At 41.3% G+C, this 26,764-nt stretch overlaps 1 protein-coding gene across 1 annotated transcript; it reads left to right on the top strand.

Moving 5' to 3' along the window:
• On the top strand, nucleotides 1-26,764 carry LOC131402432 (centrosomal protein kizuna-like; the record flags this gene model as incomplete). Its single annotated transcript, XM_058537192.1, has 6 exons — nucleotides 1-26; nucleotides 7,454-7,510; nucleotides 8,137-8,302; nucleotides 9,426-9,491; nucleotides 24,126-24,230; nucleotides 26,641-26,764. Coding segments are annotated over 6 exons (512 nt in total), but the record flags the coding sequence as incomplete, so codon positions are not given.

Consider the following 26,764-nt stretch of genomic DNA (forward strand, 5'->3'; position numbering starts at 1 on the left):
TCAAAAACGTGGACCAGAGGACAGGGGTTAGTAATTTTTATTTTTTTTAATAAGTTTCAAGATGTACAAATTATTCATTTAAGGAAATAGTCATGTTCTTAACAATGGTTAACATAGTTGAAAAAAGATTAAATAATAGTGAGGTTTTATGGTTGGTTTTAACTTTCTGCTCTCAGGCCTTTTGCATAGTGTTTTATGTAGGAATCTCAACTCCTTACATAACGTTGATTCAGGTTTTGGAGCTAACCTAATTAAGCATATCTACCCCAACATTTTCCAAGGAACTTAGAAGCCTCTTGTGGCATCCTGGTTTTCTTTCTCCACTCCATCCAGACCCGGGAAACAGAGCCGTCTTCCGTGGCTGACGTGTGGGCTGGTGGGCGAGAAGGTCCGAGGGAGTGGAGCCTTGTTGTGCCGGGTCCAGCCTAGGCTAAGGAGTTTGTGTTTAGTTGAGTAGATTTTGAAAAGCCGGTAGAGCTTTTCGAGCGGGGCTGTAATAAGATCTCTGCTGCGCCTTGGGGAGTTCTGTCTGCTTGGAGTGGGACTGAGACGGGGAGGAGCGAGCCCTGCTGTGGGTCAGACAAGACAGCAAGGGGCCTGACTCAGGAGCTGGCACAGAGGGGAGTGTGAGCTGCTGAAGAGACAAGGGAACCGATGGAGCAGACTCCCAAGGAAGGCAGGATGGGCTCCCACCCAGGAGCCCAGATTTAGAGCGTTCCCGTCGTGGTCCTTGTCATTCCCTGGAGAAGCCATATACTCAGAGAGATGGCCTTTCCTTTCCTAAATTTAATGTCTTGTGAACGTGTCTAGTTTCATGTATGTTTTCTCATCCTTATATGTAATATAGGGTTTTCTGGCTTTGATGCTTTTTATTTTTATCGTGCACAAAGTTCGAGGATTCTGCATGTGCCCCTCCCGGAGGCGCGGCTTGCCATCTCTGCACTGAAGTCACACACCTGTGTCGCTGTGCGGTCCAGAGCCTCGGCCATCACCCCTCAAGCCTCTCAGAGCACCTTCAGTCCTTCTCAAGCCCCCCTTTCTTTGCCCCTTTGATTAAAAGAGAGTAGAAGTGCTTTTTTAAGCATTTCAAACATACAAACAGAGAGTGATAAAATGAACCCAGGAATCCCATGCCTACCAGCCCAGACTCACATGTGTTGTTACCATTGCACCCTATTTATTTCAGACCTGCTCCTCCTCTGCCTTCTCCTCATCTTCCCACCCCTCCTCCTTTTCCCCCTCCCTCTTGGCTCCTCTCTCTCCCCCTTTCACGCACCTTCCCTCCCTTCTTCTGCTCTTTCTCTCCTCTTCTTCTCCCCTCCTTTTCTCCTTCTCCTCCTCTCCCTCCTCTAACCTCCTTCCTCCCCAATTTCTTTCTCCTGAAATAAATTATTATGGAGATACAGCCCCTGTGCGCTTCTCCTCAAGCCCCTGCCCCTTTTCAGAGGTAATCTTGTGTTATCCTTCCCACACATATTTTCATTTCACTGAACTTCCTGTGACTCAATAAATAACCTATAGTTTTGTTTTGTTTGAGGTATGATACCAGTTGTGTGAATGTTCTTTGAGAAAGAACCATGTTCTTGAGGAAAAACAGAACCTGTGTTTTTTAGATCTGTTCCACACCTATTGATAAATGTAGATCTTTTTTTTTTTTCTTTCTTTTTTTTTTTTAAGTCAGGAAGATTAGCCCTGAGCTAACATCTGTTGCCAATCCTCCTCTTTTTACTGAGGAAGATTGGCCCTGGGCTAACATCCGTGCCCATCTTCCTCTACTTTATATGTAGGATGCCTGCCACAGGATGGCTTGATGCACCTGCCATGCATATGTCCACGCCTGGGATCCCAACTTGTGAACCCTGGGCCGCTGAAGCGGAGCAGGGGAACTTAACCACTCTGCCACTGGGCTGGCCCAATAAATGTAGATCCTAAGAAGGATTTGTTTTCCGGTTTTGTTGTCCATTTTCTCTAGTACCATTTTGTAACAACATTGTATTCCATTCTTGTTCACTCGAGTAGGTCACATCTCAGCCGTGTCAAGGCTGAAATAAGCAGTGGTCCACTGCCCTTTCCTATCTAGTCATCTTCTTTTAAAAAGGTGTTGTTTATATTAGAAAACATATTCCCAGTTCCAGACAACCAATCCACTCATAATTTTTCAAATAATAACTCCATTATTTTTTTTTTAAAGGATCTCTCAGTGTTGCTTGGTTTTTTTTTTTTTTTTTTTTAATTTTATTTATTTATTTTTTCCCCCAAAGCCCCAGTAGATAGTTGTGTCATAGTTGCACATCCTTCTAGTTGCTGTATGTGGGACGCGGCCTCAGCATGGCCGGAGAAGCCGTGCGTCGGTGCGCGCCCGGGATCTGAACCCGGGCCGCCAGCAGCGGAGCGCGCGCACCCAACCGCCAAGCCACGGGGCCGGCCCAATAACTCCATTATTAATGAGAAGGGGCTGCCCAATTAATAACTTATGAATCAAGTGCTATTCTGCCTCCCCTCGTAGGTTTTTTGTTCCCTTTTAAATCATCCTGATCTCATCTTAGTGACAATCATAAAAATTACCAATAAATTAATCACAAAATCTGTCCTTAAAAATCGAAGTAAGCAGGCAGTTTCTGAAACGGTTAGGTTGTGACTGAAGAAATGCACAGCCGTAAAGAACAATGTTACCAAAATGACGTGGGCAGGGCAAGCCTTGCGAACTTTAGAACAAAATGCTTTTGTGAGTTCTAGGACTGCTTTGATTTACATGTCATGCTTTTACTATTAGCAAAATCAAGTATCTTTGGTTGTTTCCCTGTATTGAAACAATATACACCTTTAGTAAATAGCATGAGTTACATATTTCTCTGTAGATAAAAATCTTAAAAATAAGAGATTTTCAAAATTTAAGAAAGTTCTACTAAAAATTACTTGGCTAAGAGTCTAATGCAGCTCAGAAATATTTACTTTGATCTCTTGGGTAAATGGCTAATTAAACAGTCACGTGTAAATGATGTTTACCTGTGGGTCCCCTTGCTGTCAGCTAGAGTCAGTCCTGTCTCTTGAGTAAATACATCATTAAAGCCGCTGAAACTCAGATTATGTCCCCTTGAGACCAGATAAGATCCACAGCATCCGCATACCCTATTAGGCAATTACATAATTGAGCTGCAGGCTTTTAAATCAGAAAAATTTATAATTACTTTATGTGGAAAAAAAAATGAGTTGGGTGCTTCATTAAAACACAAAGTGCCTTAATACTCCTTCTCTCCTAAGTAATGTCTGTTTCCACCGAGGAGAACTTCTCCAGGGAAAGCAGAGTGGCTTACTGGTGGCACTCATAGAGTGCCCCCACCACACATACCAGAAAGACACATGACTAGTCACAGAAATACCTTCATCTCTCCCTAAGGATCGACTGTTCTCTTGGTCTTCTCTCTTGAATACTCATTTGCTGGCTCATATGAATACTTTCCCCTTTCTTTTAATTGCTGCACAGATAAAATCCCCTTCCTATAACTTAGACATACCTTAGGTGATGATGCTTGCATTTCTCTTTAAACATTGAAAAATTACTTCTGGTGTGCAAGAGGAAGGTTCTTGAGGAAAAAGTCAGTTAAATCTGTGTATTAGGGGAAATTGTCATCTGCTGTCTACATCCGTGGTTTTTAATTCTCCTGCTTTTCTGTCTCTGCATTAACAGCACTGATTTACATACAGAAGGAAATGTAATTTTATTAAATGCTTTCACATTCGCTTTCTGTTTGTATTTGTACCATCCATCGCAGAAATCAGATTCCTTTGGAGCTAGCATGTGTTTTTCTTAAAAAACTAGCAGGAAAAAAAGAAAACCAAACTTGGAATATTAAGGTAAACAAAAAGGAGAAAATAAAATTGCCCGTTGACGTTGTGGTGCATGGTTTTTAATATTTAATATATTGGCAAACATGGGTTGTACTGTTTGTGTCCATAGCTTCTTTTTTTCCCACTTGTCACAAGTGAACTTCCTTTCATACCATCACATGTTCTTCTACATCATTTCCAACAGCTGTGCAGAGACCCCTGTGTGGCTATTCCACTGTCCCTTTAACCAGCCTCTTGTTCAACATTTAAGTTGTTTTTAATTTTTCCTGTAGTAAAAAAATTTCAAAGAACATCTGAGCAATTCAGTTTGTACAAATATCCATGCTATTTCCTTAGAATGAATTCCTAGATGTAGAGTTGTTAGGTCGAAGGGAATGCGTGTCTTTCAGCCTTTTGCTCTGCACTGCCAGATCTCACTCTGGAGGGGTCATCAAAGTCACAAGGAATGGAGGAAAATATATATATATATAATCTGAGCTCTTTATGAAACTGGGTGCTATCAACCTTTTTTTTTTTGAGCACCAAATTGAGAAGTGCAAATGACATCCAATTTTTTTGTTCATTTGACCTTTATATTTACCATTGAGGTCAAACTTTTCCCCTACCTATTTGTGAGCCCTTTGTGGTTCTTCTTTTATAATTTGCCAGTTCGTGTCCTTTGCTCATTTTTCTATTAGGTTAGTAATGTTTTTCTTGTTGACTTGTAAGAATTGTTTTTATATAAATTCGTACAATTTGTTGCAATATTTTGAGCAGTTTGATTTTTGCCTTTCATTTTTCTTAATGATATTTTGGACACAAAGTCTTTTCCGTTATTATCTTCATCTGTCTATTTATGCATTTGAATATCACAGTTAAGTTTCTGGATATAAATTAAGAGGCAGCCTAGATGACTCTTGGGGTTCTAGACCTAGCAGGAACCGTAACTGACCTTTGAGAAAAATTCTGGTAGAATTGAGCCAGTAATTCTAAGTGTCCTGCTAAGTGTAAATCATAGGACGATTTGCCTTTCTAAGATGTCAAATATGACCATCAGTCATTCTACAAATAGTGTGTGCCTTGGCATTGAATTTCTAAGCCTTTTCTCCTGGCTCCTGGGAAGGCAGAAAAGTGAGGAACTAGTTTGTTCTATTGACTTAGGCTCCAGACTGCTGAGAACAGTGAGACAGTCCCCAGTCTCCCTCCTGGGCTCCAAATGTATGAAATCAAAGAGAGCCTTTATTAGCTAACAGATAAGTTGAGACCCAAGCATAGTCTATTCATAAGCACCATCAGGAGGCCCATGGTAAAAGTGTTGTCTGGTGGCATTTTTCAGATAGAGAGCTCCAATTTGCAGAGCCCATTCAGTCCCAGCATGAGCTGTGTAAAGCAGCTTGTTCCCTCTTCTCTGGGCTTTTGTTTCTTTGTAGGTATGGGTTAGTGTTGTCAGTTTCAGACTGCAAGCTCCTTCAAATTGGGGGCTTCCTTAGAAATATGCCTGGCTAAAGCATCTGCAAACAGTACATCCTGAGAATGTATTACAGATGTTTTTCCTGACTCTGCAGAAGTTGTTTTTGACTAGAAACCTCTAACCATTCCTTGTCTGAGATTGACTTTTGTTTCTGTCCCTGCTTATCATTATTACCTGCTTATTAGGGATTTATATTGTGGGTTCCCTTATGAATGACCCATTGGGCAGATCTGCTGCTCTCTTTCTTGGCTCTGTGGTCCAGTAAAGTGAAGCCAACCATTCTCATGTAATTTGACCATCCATCAAAATCCTTATAAAATAAAAGACTCATCTTTGAGAAATTATCTCTAGGATTATCTTAAAAGATGAGTCCTTTTATAAACATCTCTATCAAAAAAGTAAGAGAAATCCTAGAGATAAGAGTATTGAGTAGTGAAGATAAATGGGATAAAATATATGAAATAAGTGAAAACCTGCAGTATGCCCACTACTTTATTTACCTCACCATGGTAAAAAAAAAAAAAAGAGGGCAGAGTGTAGAACTAGTAGCAGTGGTGGTATTCTTATCAAGTATACAAGGACTTATTAGAAAGACATTTGCAGGATTATTATAGCATTTTATTGTGTTCTTTTGAAACCCAGTTGGAACCCAGCTAAAGCAAAAGAGGGTCTTAATATGAAAGAGGTGCACAAAACAGTGAGATAAATTGTGTGTCATCATTGAGGGCCCAGTTACAAGTAATCTGAGTCATTGACAATCCAAAACAGTTTCCATTATCTGCAAATTCTACAGTAAAAAGTGTAGAAAGTCCTTTAACAATTTTATTCTTAAAATATGTGTTAAAACAGTGGCTCTTACGAAGTCATGCCAAGAAATTATTAGTTACAGCTATTGCATAAGGTAATACGACGAAGAAATACATATTTGAGGCTCTCTCAGAATGTTTGAATTATTTTAGGAAAAGAAAATTATAACTTTCACTTCAGAATTTGGGTCAGTTCTTTTTGTTCATATTCTAAAATGCTTTTCATAGATCCAGGATGATTGGGCACACAGAATAGGAGCTTATCTCTCTGTGGAAGCAGACAGACTAGAGCAGGAGAGGTGGAGGTCTGGAAATGAGACAGGCCACAGTGGTCCAGCTTGCGCACTGACAGTTGAGAGATGGCAGGTCAAGGAGGTGACACTATTCTTCACACCTGTCTTCCTGGACAGATTCTGGAAGCAGGTGCAGTACAGTGGTCCATGTAGGCAGCTGGGATTGAGGCATTATGGCAGCCAGTGATGGGAACCAGCCCTGGCCTGAGCTTCGAGGGCAGGACTCTACACCTGAACCCCAGTATGCAGAAACAGGGATACAGTGCAGGTCATCCCAACAGAGAATTGTCACAACTCGAGTAAAATTCAGGGACTACTTTATGTAAATAGAGGAAGAGCTCCTGGTTACTAGAACTGGACCACAGACAGGTGCTGGCTACAAGGCTAACTTGACACCAAGTCCTTCGGCCGAGGAGACTAGAATTCCTTAAATCCCCTAAAATCAGCTGCTCCGGCCCCTAGGATAGGCCGTGGATCCAGGTGGCCAGCTGGTCCAGGGGAGGGCAGAGGGCAGGAGCCTTGCAGGGATATCAAGGCCGATGGCAGTGGCCTTGTATGTTCAAAGCCAAACTTACAAGGCAAGATCTTCCATATTCTGCCTCTGTGATTCTTCCTGTCAGGGCATCTTCATGAGAAGAGATGATTATCTTCCCCCTTGTTCACTAGAGAATTCTGTTGTTACCCCTTCGCTCTCAAACTAAAGATGACCTATGAGGCTTTGTCCAGTTTTGCTCTTCATATTAACTTGTAGAGTCTCGTGTCCATTCTACAGGTTGAGTTGGACATTTCCTTGTATTTACTACTGTTGCCAGAGACCAGGGAAAGGTCAGCACCACCACCGAGATTTCCTCTCCCAGCAGCCTGGGCAAATCACCACTTCCAAGTAGGAAATGAGAGAGAAACACACTCTGGCAGCGGGACAATGTCATCATTGGTTGTTTAACTCTTGTTACCAGTATAGTTTTATTTCTTGGGGGAAGAGTGTTGACCTAGAAATTAAGAGACATGGGTATTTACCTGTCCTGTTAATTTTTACTTTTTCTCTGCCTCTCAAGTTGGCTGTGATAAAATCTGTGCCCACCTCCCTGCCCAGGACACATGAGGCGATATGGGTAAGACAATTTGGTGCCCTTTGAAAACAGATAGGCAGTGTGGCTAGTAAGTTTCCTGAGCTCCCCAGCAGACTTAGCAGCAAAGTGCAGAGTGTGTTTATCCTTGATTGACAATTATGCTTTAAAATAAGGGCAATTCTCTTTTTGCTTAGTGTCTCCTTCTCAGCCACCAAGTTTTTCTACAGTCTTCTCATTTGAGGGAAGTTCAGGGGTCATTTCTGGAAGGATGGGGATACTGCAAGGTCACATTTTTCCACATCTCTTTCTCAATCCAAACCAACAGCATTCATGCAATGAGAGAGTCGATCTTGGATAAACCAGCCCAGGTTCACAAGAGTGGTCACATTTCACATACGTACTTCACAAGCAGAACACTTCAGCATGACATAAGATTCAGGCCACAAAAAAATGTATTATTACAAGTGTAAGTTGTTGTAAAGAATTAAATTATGCTGCAAAATAATCAGATGTTATTTTATCTTGAAGACATTTTAATTTCAATTAAATGTCAGGAAGCAAATTAAATCCAAAGTAAAGCTTAACCTAAAATTATGTCTGAAGGCTGGGTCTTTGAGACCAACGGGAATGTGGCTAGAGTTTATTTTTATTTCTTTTAAACACTGTAGGCAGCAGCGTTATTGAAAAAAGCCCCTACAGAAGAGTGTGACGATAGTTCGGCCGTTCACAGTAATGAATCATCTTGCAGCTTGCCATCTATTCTGAATGACAGTAGTGGAATAAAGGAAGCGAAACCCACTCTATGGCTCAACAGTGTTCTTACAAGGGAACAAGGTAACTGTTGTTAAAGGGTCTGTCCACAGCAAAAACGCATTCAGAGTCAACGCAAACACCCTTTCTCAAGGTGTACCTATAAAAAAGCAGACTCAAGAACACTTCTAATTTTAATATGTATAATATGTTATTTGTTTTATACCACCTTCCAATAAATATATGTTTTCATTCAGTCTAACAGGAATAGGAAACCTAATTGTAGATCTGCTGTCCTGCTGAATTTCCAATAAAATAAGTTTTTATAAATTGAAATCTTAACAGGACTAAGCACTTGGCAGTAGATAATTATTATCATCCCACAAAGATGAAGATGATTCTATGAAAATGAGTCCATCAAGTACTTCACATAGAGTACTGTGAAGTTTTTGATATCACTTAATAGAATTTACTCATAATTGGTAAACATTCTTTTTAATTATAATAGAACCTTTTATAAGTTTAAACAGATGATTAAGAATCAGAGTTTATGCCCCCCAAAACTTAATAACCAATTTTTAGTATCCAGAAATTGTGATTATTATTTTTTTTTAAAGATTTTATTTATTTATTTTTCCCCCCAAAGCCCCAGTAGATAGTTGTCTGTCATAGCTGCACATCCTTCTAGTTGCTGTATGTGGGACGCGGCCTCAGCATGGCCGGAGAAGCGGTACGTCGGTGCGCGCCCAGAATCCGAACCCGGGCCGCCAGCAGCGGAGCGCGCGCACTTAACCGCTAAGCCACGGGGCCGGCCCGAAAATTGTGATTATTTTAACGTTATTGTTAAGACATGCCAATAAACCGCTATAATGTATTCCCAAGAGAGCTATGAGTTGCTCAGGATATATTCAGAAGCTGATACACATGCACAGGATTTGAGGCTCGCTTGTTTTAAGCCCCAGTCAAATTTGATAGATGTCAGGCTAAATCATTTTGCATGAAAGCAACATAGAGATACCTTAGTTTTAGAATAGGTTTCTTTTTAGGAACAGTACTATTTCAGACAAGAAATAAACTAAGCAAAGAAAGGAGGTGGGGAAGCAGTGAAAATAAAAGGAATGGCAGTTAAGAAAAAAAAAAAAGCAAAGGCCTATTCCGTAAATATAACCTTGAAATACACTTTTATTATCTTGTGTTTGATTTTTAGACGTTTCAAGTGGCTGCGGAGACGAGAGCAAGGAAGAGAGCATGGCAGCAAAGATTCCAATCACAGGTAAAGTTATGGTTGCCTAAGAGTTTCAAACACAGGATTCAACCTTGTTTTATAATCAGAACATTCTAGGTTAGTGGTGTGTGGACTCTGCTAAGAGCAAGTATATTCAACTACTACGTGCTGGAGGGGACGATTAATTGTAAGAGCATGATGTGTGCGCTTACATTAGCAGAAACTGAGGTGGAAAATAAGCATGCCTATTGAATTCTTCATGATCATGTTACACAGTTACACGTGTGAGCACCCCATCACATAGCCTTTCAGCACCTGCGTCTGTGTGACAACGTCAGTCTCCGTGGGGAACACCAGTCAGTGTGTGGCCAACTACAGCTGTTTCTGATTTTACTCTTTTCTTTCCTGTGATAATTGAATGTGTCTCATTAAAATAAGAGCAGGAAAAAAAAAAAATGCCAGACAAGAAGCTTGCTTGTGCCTCAGTTACAAAGCCCATGTGATAATTTAAAAATTTTAGCAGTAACGTTTCATCAAGACCTATTAAGATTTCTGCACATGTATTACGCTTGTTTAGCTGGAATCTGAATATCATTACATTTTTAGTTTTAGAATATCAACAGCAGCAATGAGTATTCTGAACAGAGTTCTATTTGTCATACGTCTAAATTTACTAGGATCTTATTTTGTAAAGTGGTACACTACTTCATTATAAATTCAAAGGTCTGACTTTAAATATTTATACAAGTAACCACACCACTGCACTGCGGTACTGAGGCATGCATCTGCATATGTGGTCGTTTTGTTGTTTATAAGCGGAAAAGAATAGCTTTCTTTTATGACAATACAATTCATAGCCTGATGATTAATTTTTTAAACTCATGTTTCTGTGATGAACTCTGGTTTTGAAAAAAGAGTTTATAATAGAGCAATTATTGTATATATTCTGCATCAGATAATATTTCATTCCGAAATACAGAGGTTTTCTTTTCTTTTAAACATTTTCCCAGTGATATGTTTATTGCATTTTTATTCTTCATTTTGAGAAAACTCTGGTAGCGTTCCCTCTTTATTTTTTTGTTAGTAGAAGTGTAGATGATCCCAAATTGCAGATAATCAAGAAGTCATTTGGAGACTTTTCTCTTGCATTTATCTTTGAATGCAGAAGTATCTAATGACCTCTGAATTTATTTCAGTTAAAATTATAAAGACTTATTGGAGAGAAACCAGGAAGTGATCTCGTTGCCCATTCTTGCTTCTCTTTTCAGTATTCTTTCCAGTCATTCCCTGCTGTGAGCAGATGACTGTCCTCAAAATTAGTGCAAACGTTATTTTCTCATAGACTTTCTTTGTAAGAGAAGAGATAGTTAAGTACTGGAGTTTCAAATCTTTCTTTTTTTCTTGTAGAAAGAGGTGTGATGTGCCTAGAAATAATAAGGGCTATTTACCATTAAGATTTTTAAAGAAATTTTAATTCCAACAACCTACCATCAGTCAATTAATAGTTGGCAGTTTTAAAAAAATGCTTTGTGGGGCCAGCCCGGTGGCGTAGTGGTTAAGTTTGCACGCTCTGCTTTGGCGGCCCGGGGTTCATGGGTTCAGATCCTGGGCGCGGACCTACACCCTGCTCATCAAGCCATGCTATGGAGGCATCCTACATACAAAATAGAGGAAGATTGAGAAAGATGTTAGCTCAGAGACAATCTTCCTCAAACAAAAAGAGGAAGATTGGCAACAGATGTTAGCTCAGGGCCAATCTTCCTCACCAAAAAAAAAAAAAAAAAAGAAATAAAGAAAAAAATCCTTTGTGCCTGTTGCATGCCAAAGTTTTAGACATATAAAATAACTTGGGAGATATAAAAATAAACTTTCAAAGCCATTTACTTTGAGCATTTCCATTCTGTCCTCGCCACCATACTCTCTTTCTTCTTTGCTCCCCACCCGCTGGACTTCCCATGAAATTAATGTTTGAGGGCCTCATGTGCCTTGACTCTTTAATGCTGTTGTCATGTCTGTGATTGAAACTACTTTGCTCTCTAAGTTCTTTTTTCCCCAGTTTTTTAAATTGAGATATAATTGACATATAACATTGTAATAGTTTAATCTCTAAGTTCTTGACCATTATCTCTTTATTAAATCTTTGTGTCTTTGGCATAATTATTGGAGATTTGGCCTTGGTAGAGTAAAGCAGGTATATAGTTTGATTTAAGATAGAGTCTGGGGCCAGCCCAGTGGCGCAAGTGGTTAAGTACGCGCGCTCCACTGTGGCAGCCCAGGGTTCTCAGGCTCAGATACCGGGAGTGTACCGACGCACTGCTTGTCAAGCCATGCTGTGGCAGCATCCCATATAAAGTAGAGGAAGATGGGCATGGATGTTAGCTCAGGGCCAATCTTCCTCAGCAAAAAAAAGAGGAGGATTGGCATGGGATGTTAGCTCAGGGCTGAGCTTCCTCACAAAGAAAAAAAAAAAAGATAGACTCTGCCTCCCCCTTTATAATAGTTTTATTGAGACTTTCCTGTTTTATGGGCTGCATTCCTTCTAGAATATTCCAAAGAAAAGGAATATTCCAGAGGCTGTTCTCAGGGTTGAGGGGATGTTGCAATTGAGCCTGGGCTTTGGCATCAGCCGTCAGTGTCAGCATTTTACTCCCTGCTCTATTTCTCCACCTCCCTGAGCCTCTGTACTGGGAAAGCAGACATACCACCTGGCAAGATGGTCTTAAAGTTTACATGAGATCGTGTGTGTGCAAGTGCCAGGCGTGTACTACACACTCAATACATGTAAGCTGCGATTTATAATAATAATATTCATGTGAATGTTAGTAGTAGTATTGATCTTCTGCACTGGCCCCACAGTCCCCAGTTTTTCAAACCAATGCCATCTAGTTAAAAGGAATCTCACAAAGCAAACTCAAAGAGGAAAAGAAGCAGGGGGCTGGGGGTACAGTGCCACAGAAAGCATAATCCTGAGACGAGTCTTGGAAAGGCATCTGAACACCACCTTCTGAATTGCGGTAGCCACTTGGGACCAAGACTCGCCCAAGCCCTGTGCTGCCATAATTCCTCCTAGACAGTGCTTCCCAGTGGTACCGCTAAATTAGTTTCTGCAAGAAATTTCCACTTAAGAACTCAATTGATGATTTGAATCCAGAAGGATATTTACCCCATCAAAAAGGAATCTTGAGGAGAGTTGCATGATATTTTTGGAACTTCTAATTAGTCCCGTGGAGAAACCCTTAGAGAAGAATCACAACAACGTGGTGCAGTGGCTCCTGGGGCTCTCACTGGTCAAGGCCCAGCATCTCTGCCTGTGAGTGCCTGTGTGCCATAACTCTTACAGGCTCACAGGTGAGGGCGTTGCAGGGCACACGGTTCCCAGGCGACAGTCCTCCCCTGCTGTGCCGCCTCACCGTGTGGACGGGCGGATGCAGCGTTTCCCCAAGCGTGTTCTGTGCAGGCTCCACCCCGAAAATGCTTCAGGGAATACACATTCTCTGACCAAATCCCGCATAATCGCGCTCTCCCTCTGCAACATGCACAGTGCAGGGAGCACGTTGAAAACTTTTAGACTTTCAGTAAATGACCCATTTAAAGGTGTGAACTTAAAGTTTCAAATAATTATCTTCTATTTGAAAATGGAATCCTTCCTATGAACAGCCAACAGAATTAATATTCTGTGGAACATGTTTTGGGAAATATACACAGATATACACAGAATGTTTTTTAAAACCTTGAGTCTAATGAGGGCACCAGTATTCTTAATACCCTAAAATTATCGTCAACGTTTTCCCATGAGTCCTTTTTGTGGGAATCTCCCTTGTGGATGAGATTGCTTTATAATGAAGCTTTGGCTACTTTAGTGTAACTAAACCCAGTTGATGTTATGATTGAAAGTTACTTGTTAAAGCTGCTTCCTGAATTGACGAATTGACGACCAGCATGTTCCAGTAGTGAGTTTGGACAGTCCAGAAGTGCTCTTCTTTAGTGTGGGTCCTTCTGCGTGACTATTTGCTTTACAGCCGTCTCAGAGGAGATGTAGTAGAGAAAGACACCGAAGTGAACCCAGGCAGGCACCAGGAGTTTGGGCAGAATGGAGGGGAAGCTCTGAATGATGAGGGCCCTGGGGAAGTTTAACCTGAGAAGGGTACAAAAGCTATCTTTAAATATTTGCGAGGCCTCCACGTACAAGACAGAACGTTGATCAAGCGTAATTTTAGAGTCTCTCAGGGGGCTCTGTGTGTGAGTGGTGCAGGGAAGGAATTCACAGCTCAGTAATGGAAGAACTTTCTAGCTCTTCTTTGAGGCAAAACCAAGCTGAGTGTCTTCCAGGTATAAGATTCTGTGCTGGGTGCTTGAACCATGGCAGGAACCTACTCTCTAGAGGGACACTGTGGAAGGAATTCTTGTTTCTGGAACTGACGTTCCTTCTAATGCTAAGAGACTGTGATTCTCATTCCATATGAAAGAAGTCAAATGTGCCAATATTCTCATTTCTTTATTTCCCTTTCTTATTTGCTTATCACTTCCAAACATAGGTCTCCTTGGCAGAGGGGCTCATCCTTAAAGAGTTTGCTGTCACTCTGAAGGCATCTGCTTTGTTAATCATTTGCAGAGTGTTGGTTTCATAAGTTGAGCTCCTGCAATCTGTGCTAAGATTTACATAGAAACCCTCCCGTACACAGACCCACACACACAACCAGAATAAATATTCCCACAGCCTGTATGATCTGTTGTTGTTAACACAATCTACCCCTTTCATTAGTCTGGTTGTTCACAGTGAAGAATTAAGGTAGAAATCAAAGAATAATTTTGATATCTATGAATGTGTGGTTTTCTCCCTATAATAGATAGTATATCATTTGCATGTATATTACACCTTTACTTTGGCTAAGTCCTGGGAATAAGACTGGGTCCTTGCCCCTCCTAAGTCTTCATCATCTCTGATCCTCACAACAGTCCTGTGGGGTAAACATTAGGGACCCATTCTACAGTCAGTCCAACAGAAACTTAGGAAGGTTGAGTCCTGCTCAAGGCCATATAGCTAGTGTGTTGGATCTTGAATCGAACTCAAACTTCAAGATTTAATCCCTGAACTCCTTCTGTTCCACCAGCCTGCTGCTTTCGTTTTACAAGAGAGGCGACTGCATCAAGGTGTCTGGATTAATTAAACATCAGTGTATATCATCACAAAAGATGAGCTCCACAAGGATGCTTTGCGAGTGATGATGAGCGAAGCTATACCTTTCCTTTCTCTCGTGTTAGGCCTAGAGAGGTGGGCACTTGCAAGGATTTCCGAGTATGGATTTTGCCAGGAGGTGTGTGTGCCCTTTATACAGCGGGGCGAGCCTGAGTACACGTGCAGGACTAGAATACTCAGGTCAGTGCTTCCCTGGAACACTTAGACCAGGATTAAAGCCATGCTTATCTAGATTATGAGGGAAAATCTCATCTGAACTACTTATACCCCCAAGTGAAATTTCCCACGTTGGCAATTTTATTTGTATTCATACTGAATTTACCTCTGAGAGTGAAGTGAGTTTTAGTTTTAGCAAGTGACACAGGTTATGCTAAATGTCATAGAAACCCGTCACCTGACACGGTATCTGGCACACAACACAGTGGGCACTCAGTTTGTCAAACGAATGAATAAAAACGAGTTGGAATCCAAAGATTAAGGAGTTTCCTTAAATGCTTGTTGATTCAGGCCAGAACGCTGTCTCTTTCACTCAGTCACTCTACCAATACTTTCCCCACCCCACGTGCCCATCCTGGCAAAACTCATCTCCTTAAGCTCCGTGTGAAAAGGGCTCTCAGCTTTTATCTGAAGAGGATTAAGCCTCTAAGAATGTCCATTCAGCCTCTCATTCTTTTGACTCCTATTCTCTCGGTCAAGCTGTGTTGAAAGTGGTTGCCTGACAGTGCCGTTTCTCACTGATATTCTTTGGCAAGCTGAAATATTCAATGTCATACTAAGGTATGTCCATTTAGAAGCTGTGAGGGAGGTCAGCCACTTGGGGTTCTGGGCAGTGCTTCTCAAAACGTTATTGCTTGAGTTTTACATCAAATTGGAAAAGGCTGGGAACATACAATAGCCAGGTTGTCATTGGTGACTGGATTTACCCTGGGAGAGAAGACTGTGGTGACAACGTTGGACGCCAGAGTACAGTGGCGTAACACTCCACTAAGGAGACTTTACTAAGAATGTGTCTCACCTGTCCTGTCCCAGAAATGCACGAGGATCAGGAAAGACGTGTTACCTGCCAAGCCTGGGAGCCCCAACTCGTGCAAAACCAGGGGAACCATCTCATGCTGCTGGATTGTCCATTGCAGTCCCTGTGGCCCTGTCTCTGTGGTAGATGTCAGGCTGCTGGGGCTTCCCCTTTGCTGCTACAGCAAAGCGTCTTCACTCATGACATTACAGGGCGGTGGTGTTTGTTTAACATGGTCAGTAAAGAATGAAAGGCACCTTTCTGAAGAGTGTTTTCGATTGGTTGCTCCTGCATTCAAGGAAATTAATTCATAAATGCCTAGAGAAATTCTCCTTGGTCGTTGACAGTAGAATCCTGGGTGGATACCTATGCCCCAGCCACACCCTTGACCAGTTACATCAGAACCTCTAGGGGTGGGGCTCAGGCATCAGTCTTTTATAACACCCCCAGGTGACTCCCCAGGTTTGAGAACCATGGAGCAGGGGGTCTCAAAGCTGAAAGAGCCTTTGTAGGTCATGTTGTGAAACACCTTCATTTTATGCAAGAGACTCAAGTGGGGAGAGAAGAGGTTGGGCTTCAGATACTTTAATAAAATCGAGGATCACGAAGTGTATTATTTTCCTAGGGCTATTGTAACAAAGTACCACAAACTTAAAACAACAGAAATGTATTCTCTCCCAGTTCTGGATGCCAGAAGTCTAAACCAAAGGCCAGCAGTGCCGTGCTCCTGAAGGCTCTAGGGGAGAAGGCTTCCTTGCCTGTTGCAGCTTCTGGTGGCTCTCAGTTTGTGACAGCTTGACTTCAGTCTCTGCCTCCATCAGCACATCACCTTCTTTTCTGTCTCTGTGTCCACTCTTCCTGTCAGGATGCCTGTCATTGGATTTAGGGCCCACCACAAATCTAGGATGATTTCATCTTGAGATCCTTAACTAATTACATCTGCAAAGAACCTATTTCCAAATAAGGTCACATTCTGAGGTTCTGGGTGGACATGAATTTTAGGGGAGACATCATTCAACCCACTGTAGGGGGTGAAGAGAGATTTCTTCATATTTTACATTTCTAACATCTAGTTCATCTTATACATTGATTATTCCTGACCCTACTATAATGCTAATGATAATATTATTGTCTTTATTTCTGATTCTTCTCATTATATAAATCATTGAATGCAAATTGCTAAAAATATTGTTTTTAAAAATATTTAATTATGCCAATAAAATATAGCTTCCTGATCAAGATTACTCAATCTTTGAAAAGTTCAAGATTGCATGACTTGGAGAGTTAAAAATTCCCCTCCCATGGCTGAACAATGTTAAGTGGCAGGCACTATGGTTATAAATTTACATATGAAGTAATACCAGCGGAACTGTTCAGTTCAGTTTTGGAACATTCGTTAAAGTTCAGTTACAAGCCTGACATTTATTTTCAAGTGTAATTGTTGAATTACTCCGTAGAAATTAAGAATGTGATGTAAATTTTTTTTTTTAACTGAGGAAGATTCACCCTGAGCTAACATCTGTTGCCAATCTTCCTCTTGTTTTTGCTTGAGGAAGGCTAGCCCTAGGCTAACATCTGTGCCAGTCTTCCTCTATTTTGTATGTGGGTCGCCGCCACAGCATGGCTGACAAGTTGTATAGGTTGGTACCCAGGATCCGAGCCTGCGAACCCAGGCTGCCGAAGCGGAGCATGCCGAACTTAACCACTATGCCATAGGGCTGGCCCCTAAATATTTATTTTCTGAAGCAGCTTCAGGCAACTCATGTGAAGTAGGAGTTTCTCTTCTCTGTACATCAGCAGTCTCTGAGAGCACAGAGAAACCTTGGCAATAGATTTACAGGCCCACAACACTGGGGGAGTGGAGTTTATTGCAGAAAGTCTGGACATGAAAAGTGATTCTCGTCATGGATCCAACCTATGTATTTCAGGTTCACATTGACTTATGGCCTTTGAAAAAAATCCTAAATATAGATGAGTTTTCTGTATTTTCAGAATTGTGAAGGCACCCATATCCTAATATTTTCTTGTTTTCATTTGAGCAGATTACTAGACAAATGACTTCTGGATTTTCAGTGATAATATTTATCTTTAGAATTAATTTTAGAAATATATGTCACAATTTTTATTTTATTTTACAAAAATGACTGCTGCATCAGCAACACATCTAGTAACAGTGTGGAAAAAAATTTGCATGGGTGTAGAAATATGTGAAAAGTAACAGCACTGGGAAACTCAGTGGACAGAAAATACTTTTCAAATTTAATTTTTAAATTTCTACATACTTCCTATAGGAATAGTAATTCCCCTTCCTTACTCAAAGATGCCCAGTTCTTTGTTGGTTCAAGGTTGTTTTTCTATTTGTAGTGATGGTATTGTTTGCATCTCCCTTTGTTACTCCTTTTCCGGGCCCAACTTTTCTTTCTTTCATTAGGGATTTCTGCGCAAGCCAGAGGCAGATTCTCTGCCTGGAGACACCCCTAGAGGCTGGTGAACCCTGCCTCTCTCTGGTTCTTGTAATGAGTTGTTAAAAGCACTTTTTCATCAAATATTTTCTTTTTCTTTTTCTTTCTAGATTTAGAAATATTTTAGCAGGTGTACATTTGCATATAAAAGAGAATAAAAGATAAGAAGTTGAGGCTTTTTCTTTCTTCCCTCCTCAACATCATCTCTCTCCTATCTCCCTTTATTCAGCATGTTTTCGCTTTCCTTCTCTGGCTGTTTCCATTTTCTAGACACGAAATGCATATCCAAAAAAAAAAAAAAAACAATCTCAGTGATTCTTCACCACTTTGTAGGAAGATAGATGATTGGGTTTGGCTGGCTTATGTAACAAAGTAGGGAAAAACATATTTATCTCTTTGTGTCATCAGTCTGGAATTAATAGCCAAGGATGGATTTTAACCCCCGGACTCCTTTATTTTATGTTTTAAATTGCAATATTTTCTACTTTTTAAATTAAATCTTGACACAGATTTGAGTGTATAATAGATGCTTGACTGAGAGATCCAGAACTGAAAGCTTGAGCATGCAGATATATTTGTTTCTGTGTGTACCAGAACATTCTAATTGACAATAATTGTATTCTTTAGAAATATTTGTTTTATCTAATTATACGCACTTCTCAATAATTTTCTGAGAGTTTGACATGACTAATGAGCGGAAACGTTTCTCTGGAGTTCTCAGTCACAGGCTGGAAAGTAAAGCCTTAAGGGGCTACCTAGTCCTCGAATTTGCAGACTTAGGGTTTACTTGCAGTTGAGAAGACTCAAGTCTTTTCTCCTTGGAACTGGAGGAACTCAGCCCCCACTTGTCTATAGCAGGCTGATTTGAACTCTAGACTTGTTACTTTTGCTCTTTTGTTCGTTCATTCATTTCGTAACTATAAATCTGCAGGGCAATACAGTGCAGCTTTGAACTGCTTGATTCTTCACTATCCTTCTTCCTTCTAGGAGAGCCTGGGCCTGAGTTACCAGAAACTTCATGCCCGTAGCTTTGCCTACTTGACTTATGAAGTTGGCGTCCTGGCCAAGACCTCTAGGCTTTTCCAGGAGGAGGTCTGAATTGTTCGAGTGCCCCTAGCAAGACGTAGACTCTTGCCTCCAAAGAGTCTGAAGCCTGGTCTATTTGATACAAGCAGCTACTTAAAAACCTCCACACAGCTCTTGCAGCCTGCCTTGATAGTGTGTTCCCGGGTCTCTCAGCTCTGTCAACTACGGAAGCTTTTGCTAACATCTAGCTTATATCCCTTGGCTGAAGTTTTTCTCCGAGTGTTCTTGTGCCACTTTTAGGGAACACAGAAAAAATTGCTCACCACCATCTAGTTTCGAGGTTTCCAATGTGTTCTGTTTGGCCTGTGCAGTGTTGCATTTTTTTTTTTTAAGAAAGGCAGGAGTCTGGCAAGACTAGGCCCACTTTCCCACCTGGCAGCAGTTGGCTGTAGCCGGAGAACAGCTGTCCCCCCTGGCCAGGCATGTGCTCTCCAGCTGGCCAGACTCACTTCTCTGTGCTACCTGCTTGGCCCCAGAGCATCTGCATTTATAATCCTGCCCTGTCCAATCTATGCAATTTCTGTTCTTAAACCCTCTTCCCTTGTTTCTACGCAGGCTATGTAGCCTTTATCCTCTCATTGTTATTTTTTAACCAAACCTTAATTTTGTTTTTCCTTTTTGGGTTGTTTCCCAGTCCTTCAAATGTTTTGTGCAGCTCTTCTGACTAAAACAGGGGTGACTGAGGGTGTGATACATGCCATGGGAGAATGACCACAGCTCTGAGCATCTGCTGCCCGACACAGACCTCCTGTTAGACAGCAGCACCTGCCGCCTGCTCCAACCCCTCTGGCTGGTTTGGTGTCTTGGTCCTGCCTCAGTTAGTGTTTCTTCCTCCAAGTGAATACACTTAATCCTTTCACCTTTTAAACTTCACTTTGCCCTTAAACCACACGAGGAAGCATGCATCGGGGATGGGAGCAGGCCATGTGCCCAGCAGTCCTCAGCTTGATTTTGCCAACCCTCTATTACTTAGGTCAGGGCGGCTATGTCCCAGATAAAAATTGTCCGGGTGAGCTTCACTGACTTTCCGCTTAGAGAAGGGCTACAGAAGGTTTAAAGATCAAATACCAGTAAGGAGCTATGGCTGGGAAGCGGGGTGGGCTCTGGGAGAACGAGACTGGAGAGACAAGCTACATCCCTCCAAAACTGTGTACGGTTGAAAGCAGACTCAGGGCAGCCTTGAAGGGAAAGGCCAGTTACAGAGTCCAAGTCCTTCAAGAAGCAAGGGAAGGGTAGATCCTACAATTCCTCACCCACAAGAAAAGAAACTTTGTAACTATGTATGGTGACTGATGTTAACTAACTGTGGTGATCATTTCACAATATGTACAAATATTGGATCATTATGTTGCATACCTGAAACTAATATAATGCTGTATGTTGATTATACTTCAATTAAAAAAAAAGAATAAGAGGAAGGAAGAGAAGGAAACCAGAATGGAAAGTGTGTGGAACATGGAAATGGCCTTTCTTTTCCAGAGTGGTAAAATAAAATGGTCCCTTGCTGCTAATGTGAATTCACTTCACATTCCTCCTTTGCTAGACTCAGACCAGTGATAATATCCGTACTGTCCTATATTTGGACAGAATACTTAATCCTCCCAAATGTGAAATTAACTCACAACTACTAGCTTTATATTTTTCACGAAAATCTTCTCCTAAAAATAAAAGGCACGTGTTTTCTGAGGAGCAGGAGAGGCAGCTCACTGGAGTCAGATGATTTACCTCACAACAATAGATGAGAGGAAAGCCTAACTCCAGCTTCCAGCTGCCAGGAGCCTTTGTTTACCAAGAAGCTACTCTTTTTTTCTTTTCCTATTCTTTTTTTTTTTTAACTTTTATCTTTGCTCTCTTTTCCTTGACCAAGTCAGTATAATTGAGTGCAGAAATAGCATATGGTCATTATGATCTGGACTTGTATCCTAAAAGCTGAAAAACTTTTTGGTTGATCTTTATAGAATAAAAACAAAACAGAACATTTTTACCTCTTTTACAGTGATTCCTTACCTTTTTAGAATTCTTTGATTTTATTGATACTTCTCCTCTCCCAAAAGTACCTTACCACAAATCTGAAGTAATATAGGTAGTAGGACTGACAGGAGAGTGTTATGATGCTGTCCTAGGACAGTGGGACTAATCTACAGCAAGAAACACTTTCTGTCCTAGGCCAGTACCCAACACATATACACAAGTTATGCAAAACAGTACTTTCCCCTTCTGCATGCATGACATCTGGTGTTTTCTTTATTAAATTTGTCAAAATACTAGTTCAGGTTTGCCCAACTAATATCACAATCCAGCAATGTTAAAAAGTGTTGCCTTAGGATTTATTATTTTCAGAGTTGAGTCCCTGATCTGTACATATTTTAACTATATAGCATTTAATATTTCAAAATATGATGCTCATTTTAAGTACTTATTTTTATCTTGATTGATTCTCAGTAGGGCAAGATAAGTTACATTTGTATTCGTCAGTGTGACGGTAGTTTTAATCCAGTAATAAGGGGCTCATGGTTAAGTTCTTAAATTGAACCAGCAAAAGCAGGAAAGCAGTGATTGCCAGCCTCCGGTGCTGACAGCAGGAGTCCTTTTGTTTGTGGCCATGTTGGAGATGTGGACGTGGATGCTGTTTTGTTATGTCTGTGCTAAAACTCTATTTCTCCAGCCTCTCTTTCATCCAGGCATCCTTGAGCCTTGAGGTAATGGGAAAGTTGTGTCTCTCAGGTTCTTTACGTGATCATTATTTATTGTTTTTCCCAACAGTCTTCCCCACTTTAACTTACAGCAGACACTGTTAACAGTCCTGCAGGGTAAGGGTGTCCTGTGGGTGCCCAGGCTGCTGCTGACCCCTCTGGGGCACCTGGCTTTGCTCCCTGCAGATGCTCTTCTCTGTCCCTACGATGAGCCTGGTTAGATTTTCTCAGCGGTGGGTCCCCCAGCTCATCCTGCTGCCGCCTCCCCTTCCTGACCTTCCCGCCCCTCACTCAGCCCAGAGACCCCACACTCGAATGTGCAAGCCTGAGGGCCAGGGCAGCGTGTGCTGCAGAGGACCAGCTGCCCAACCAAGGCAGTCAGTTATGTGTCTTCTGATTCATTCCTGTAGCCGCTTCTGCAAGGCCTGGACTGGAGAGAAACCATTTTACTGTGAGTTGAACCTATCCACAGACCCACTCAAAATAATGACTAGAATTTGGCCACCTCAAATACATTCATACAACTTGACTTCGAGTCTTGAAACCTGGGTTCAACTAAATTGTTTTTCGTTTGTTTGTTTTCAGAGTTTCTAAAAAGGGACAGTTCAAAAAACTAATTTGCATGCATTTGAAAAGTGTTAACATCGTAGGAGGAATTCAAGAAACTTGTTTCTAGGTAGTAGAAAATTCAGTATTTCTGTGTATTTTTTTCACACCTAAAGCAGTTAATAACAATTTAGCAATATCATATATCCAATCAGTGTTCAGTCAGGAGCCAAGCAGATATCTTTTCAGTTGATGTTTTTTGATGAGTAGCCAAACTGTGCCATTGCACTGCATTTGGCTCATATGTCTCTTAAGTAGCGTCACCATATAATTTATTGTCTAAATTAGGAAACTTTTGATTAACAAAAGACAACTCTATTAATTATTATGCTGGGACAACAGGCAGAAACCTGAATTGTCATGGACAAATTCTACTTTTTATTTTAATTGTGGTAAAAAATACATAACTTTAAATTTACCATCTTAACTGTTCTTAAGTGTGCAGCTCAGTAGTGTTAAGTATATTCACATTGTTGTGCAACAGATCTCTAGAACTTTTTCATCTTGCAATACTGAAACACTATACCCACTAAACACTAATACTCCCTCCCCCTTCTTCCCAGCCCTTAATAACCACCTTTCCACTTTCTGTTTCTATGATTTTGACCACTTTTGTTACTTCATATGAGTGGAATCATACAGTACTTGGCCTCTTGTGACTGGCTTATTTCGCTTAGTATAAGGTCCTCAGGGTTCATCTACACTGTAGTATGTGACAGGATTTCCTTCTTTTTAAAGGCTGCATAATATTCCATTGTATGTACATGCCACATTTTCTTTATCCATTCAACTACTGATGGACATTTGGGTTGCTTCCACCTCTTGGCCATTGTGGAAAATGCTGTGATGAACAAGGGTGTGCCAATAACTCTTTGAGATCCTGTTTTTAGTTCTTTTGGATATATACCCAGAGTGGATTGCTGGATCATATAGTAATTCTATTTTTAATTTGTTGAGGAAGCTCCATACTGTTTTCCCTAATAGCTACACCCACCAGCAGTGCACAAGAGTTCCGATTTGTCCACATCCTCCACAACGCTGATTTTCTGTTCTTTTGATAGTGGCCATCCTGATGGGTGTGAGGTGATATCTCATTGTGGTTTTGATTTACGTTTCCCTGGTGATTAGTGATTTTGAGCATCTTTTCATGTGCTTATTGACCATTTGTATATGGAGAAATGTCTATTCAAGCACTTTGCCCATTTTTAATCGGGTTATTTGATTTTTGTTATTGTTGTCGAGTGGTAGAAGTTCCTTATATATTCTGGATATTAACCCATTTTCAAATATATGATTTCAGTTATTTTCTCCCATTGTGTAGGTTGCCTTTTCACTCTGTTGATTGTTTCCTTTGACATGCAAAAGTTAAGTTTGAGATAGTCCTGTGTGTCTATTTTTAATTTTGTTGACTGTGCTTTTGGTGTCATATCCAAGAAATCGTTGCCAAAACCAATGTCCTGAAGCTTTTCTCCTATGTTTTCTTCTGGGAATTTAATAGTTTTCAGTCTTATGTTTAAGTCTTTAACCCTTTTTGAGTTGATTTTGTGTATGGTATAAGGTAAGGGTCCAACTTCATTCTTTTGCATGTGGATATCCAGTTATCTGTGCCTTTTTTTAAATCTGTAGAAACAAAAGCCTACCAGTTGCTGAAGTGGTCTACCCTTCAGGATAATACAAATCAAACTGAAGACAGGTTCCAAAAGGCAGATGCTTCTGCATCACAACTGTCAGGTAAGTGAGCAGATTCAGCACTCACAGCCAGTGTCTAGGTGACCCAAGGCAGCAGCTAGTGCTGTGCTCAGGGAAGGGTGGTCATTCTTTGAAAGTTTCTGGAGTTTGCTTTGTAATAAGCTATCACTGGATCAGAATCAGCCAGTACTTTTTCAGTCCTTAACAAACAAGAATTTGGAAGAGTCTTCTCTCCTGGATATGTGCCAGCCCTGGCATGGCGATGGTCCTTACAGGCCCTTGGATTATACCTGGCATGTCATGATAGTAACTTGTCACTAAGTACCACAGGAGACACCCCAAATTCTTTCTTTTCCCACATCTTCCAGTTTCTTAATCATCAATGGGGAACATCATCCTGGGCTATTTTCCCTCACCAGAATGTTGGAAAACTTTGGGCTTTTTAAATGAAAAGACTGTAAATCCCAGTAAAGCTAAATTTTAAGCTTAAGTGTAGTTCCTTCAATCTAGGATTTTTGTTTTAATTGTAATTTTCTTTGTTTTCCTATACTTTATTGCATTTTTATTATTTTCATTGGTTTTTATTTTATTACACCTTTTTTTAGTATGTCACTTCAGCTCCCTTTGTGAAAATAAATGGATTCATACAGAAGGAAGTACACCTTAGTCACTTCCTTATCCTTACATAAACCACCATTCCATAATTTCACCCATCAGAATGAACAGTGATCTCTTAACATCACATAATTCCCAGGCCATATCCAGATTTCCCAATTGTCTCAAAGATGTCTATATCAGACAGGCATTTTTTCGAGGGACATATGGTGCATTAGACTTAGCTGTCTGTCTTCAGAGAGCTATTTCCTAGATAATATTAGTGTTAGAATTGGTTGCTGCAAAATTCTGTTATTTTGGTTGTTTTGAGGATTCAGTGAGCCACTGCAGGCGAAATGCCCAGCACAGGGCCTGTTAGAGAGCAGCCCTCAGCGACTGCTGGCCGCGGTGGTGCTGGGTGTTATGTGAACTCCGCGAATGTGAGACATTGTAGTTGGCTGAGGTATGAAGCAGGGCCTCTGCCCCGATGGAGGGCTTCATCACTTTGGAAAGATGTAGCACTCGTGAGCCCTTAACCGTTTGCTTTTCACCACTTTCTTCACATTTGAGTCACAGAATTAGAATCCAGAGAGATTTAGAAAGTATTTATCCAACCCCCTCATTTCACAAAAGGAGGCGACAAGAGAGTAGCACCTCCCTCAGAGCCTTACAGCCAGTTAGCAGACACACGTGGTTGGAAGGTGACTCCACACATCTATGTTTGGTAAGTTTATTTTATATGGATAGTTAATTGGACAAGTTCAAAGGATGAGTAAATTTGACATAAGTTGTAGTCCCTTGGATGTATATCAAAAATGTTGGGGGCCGGCCTCATGGCTTAGTGGTTAAGTGCGTGTGCTCCGCTACTGGCGGCCCGGTTCGCATCCCGGGCACACACCGACGCACCGCTTCTGCAGCCATGCTGAGGCCGCATCCCACATACAGTAACTAGAAGGATGCGCAACTATGACATACAACTATCTACTGGGGCTTTGGGGGAAAAAAAGAAGGAGGATTGGCAATAGATGTTAGCTCAGAGCCGGTTTTCCTCAGCAAAAAGAGGAGGATTAGCATGGATGTTAGCTCAGGGCTCATCTTCCTCACACACACAAAAAAATGTTGGTACTATTAATATACTAATGATTAATGTATTTGTTTATTAATTTATTCATAAGTGATACTTTATAGGTTGTATAATCAAGCACCCCTAGATTCAGTTCCCTCACTCCACACTCAAATTTACACTATGTGCTTTGCAAGATTCCACATTTTCCTGCGTTGGGATCATAGAAGTCCTTCTGGTGGTGTCAGCCATCTCTGAGGTCAGATACGGCCTCTGGCGTTTAGTTTACGTGTGGTCACACAATACTTTTCACTCTCACTCTCACTCTCTCGCTCTCACTCTGATCCTGGGGACTTCTCTGAGCTCCAAAGAGAAGCAGGAGGCAGGCTGGCAGGGTGGAGGGAAACGGAAGCCATGTACCCCGTGGTTAGCGTACCCCGCTACTGCTGTTACAGGTAGTGGTGAGGATGGGCACCCTGAACTCAGGAGCCACCCCAAATCTGACTATTGAAGAAGCAGTGCATGTTTCAGTTACTTTCTGCATCAGATGTGTTAGGTCTCTGCCTCTGGACCTGTCACTAAGGAAAGCCACTGCCACCTTGCGCCTTCCTTTCCATGTCTGAAAAGGCCTTATGCTGGTAAGCACATGGAAACCCTCTTCAGGCTGAGCACGGACACATTCTTAAGAGAATGGCTTGGCTGCAGAGGTTACATGCAGGCAAGCAGGTTACAGGATAGAAACTCAGCAAATGCCTTTTGCAGAGACACCCATGCACTCTCTATCCGTGATCTCAGGTGACTGCCAGTTAAGAATCAGACTTGAAGCAGAAACATCCAAGGCTGAAGTCACCCAGGGGGCAGAGGTCAAGGATTGCCCTGCACGCTGATAGCATCATGGGAACAGTCTGGTTCCCCTGGC

The sequence above is a fragment of the Diceros bicornis genome, unplaced genomic scaffold, assembly GCF_020826845.1.
Source record: "Diceros bicornis minor isolate mBicDic1 unplaced genomic scaffold, mDicBic1.mat.cur scaffold_1033_ctg1, whole genome shotgun sequence".
Classification (NCBI taxonomy): domain Eukaryota; kingdom Metazoa; phylum Chordata; class Mammalia; order Perissodactyla; family Rhinocerotidae; genus Diceros; species Diceros bicornis.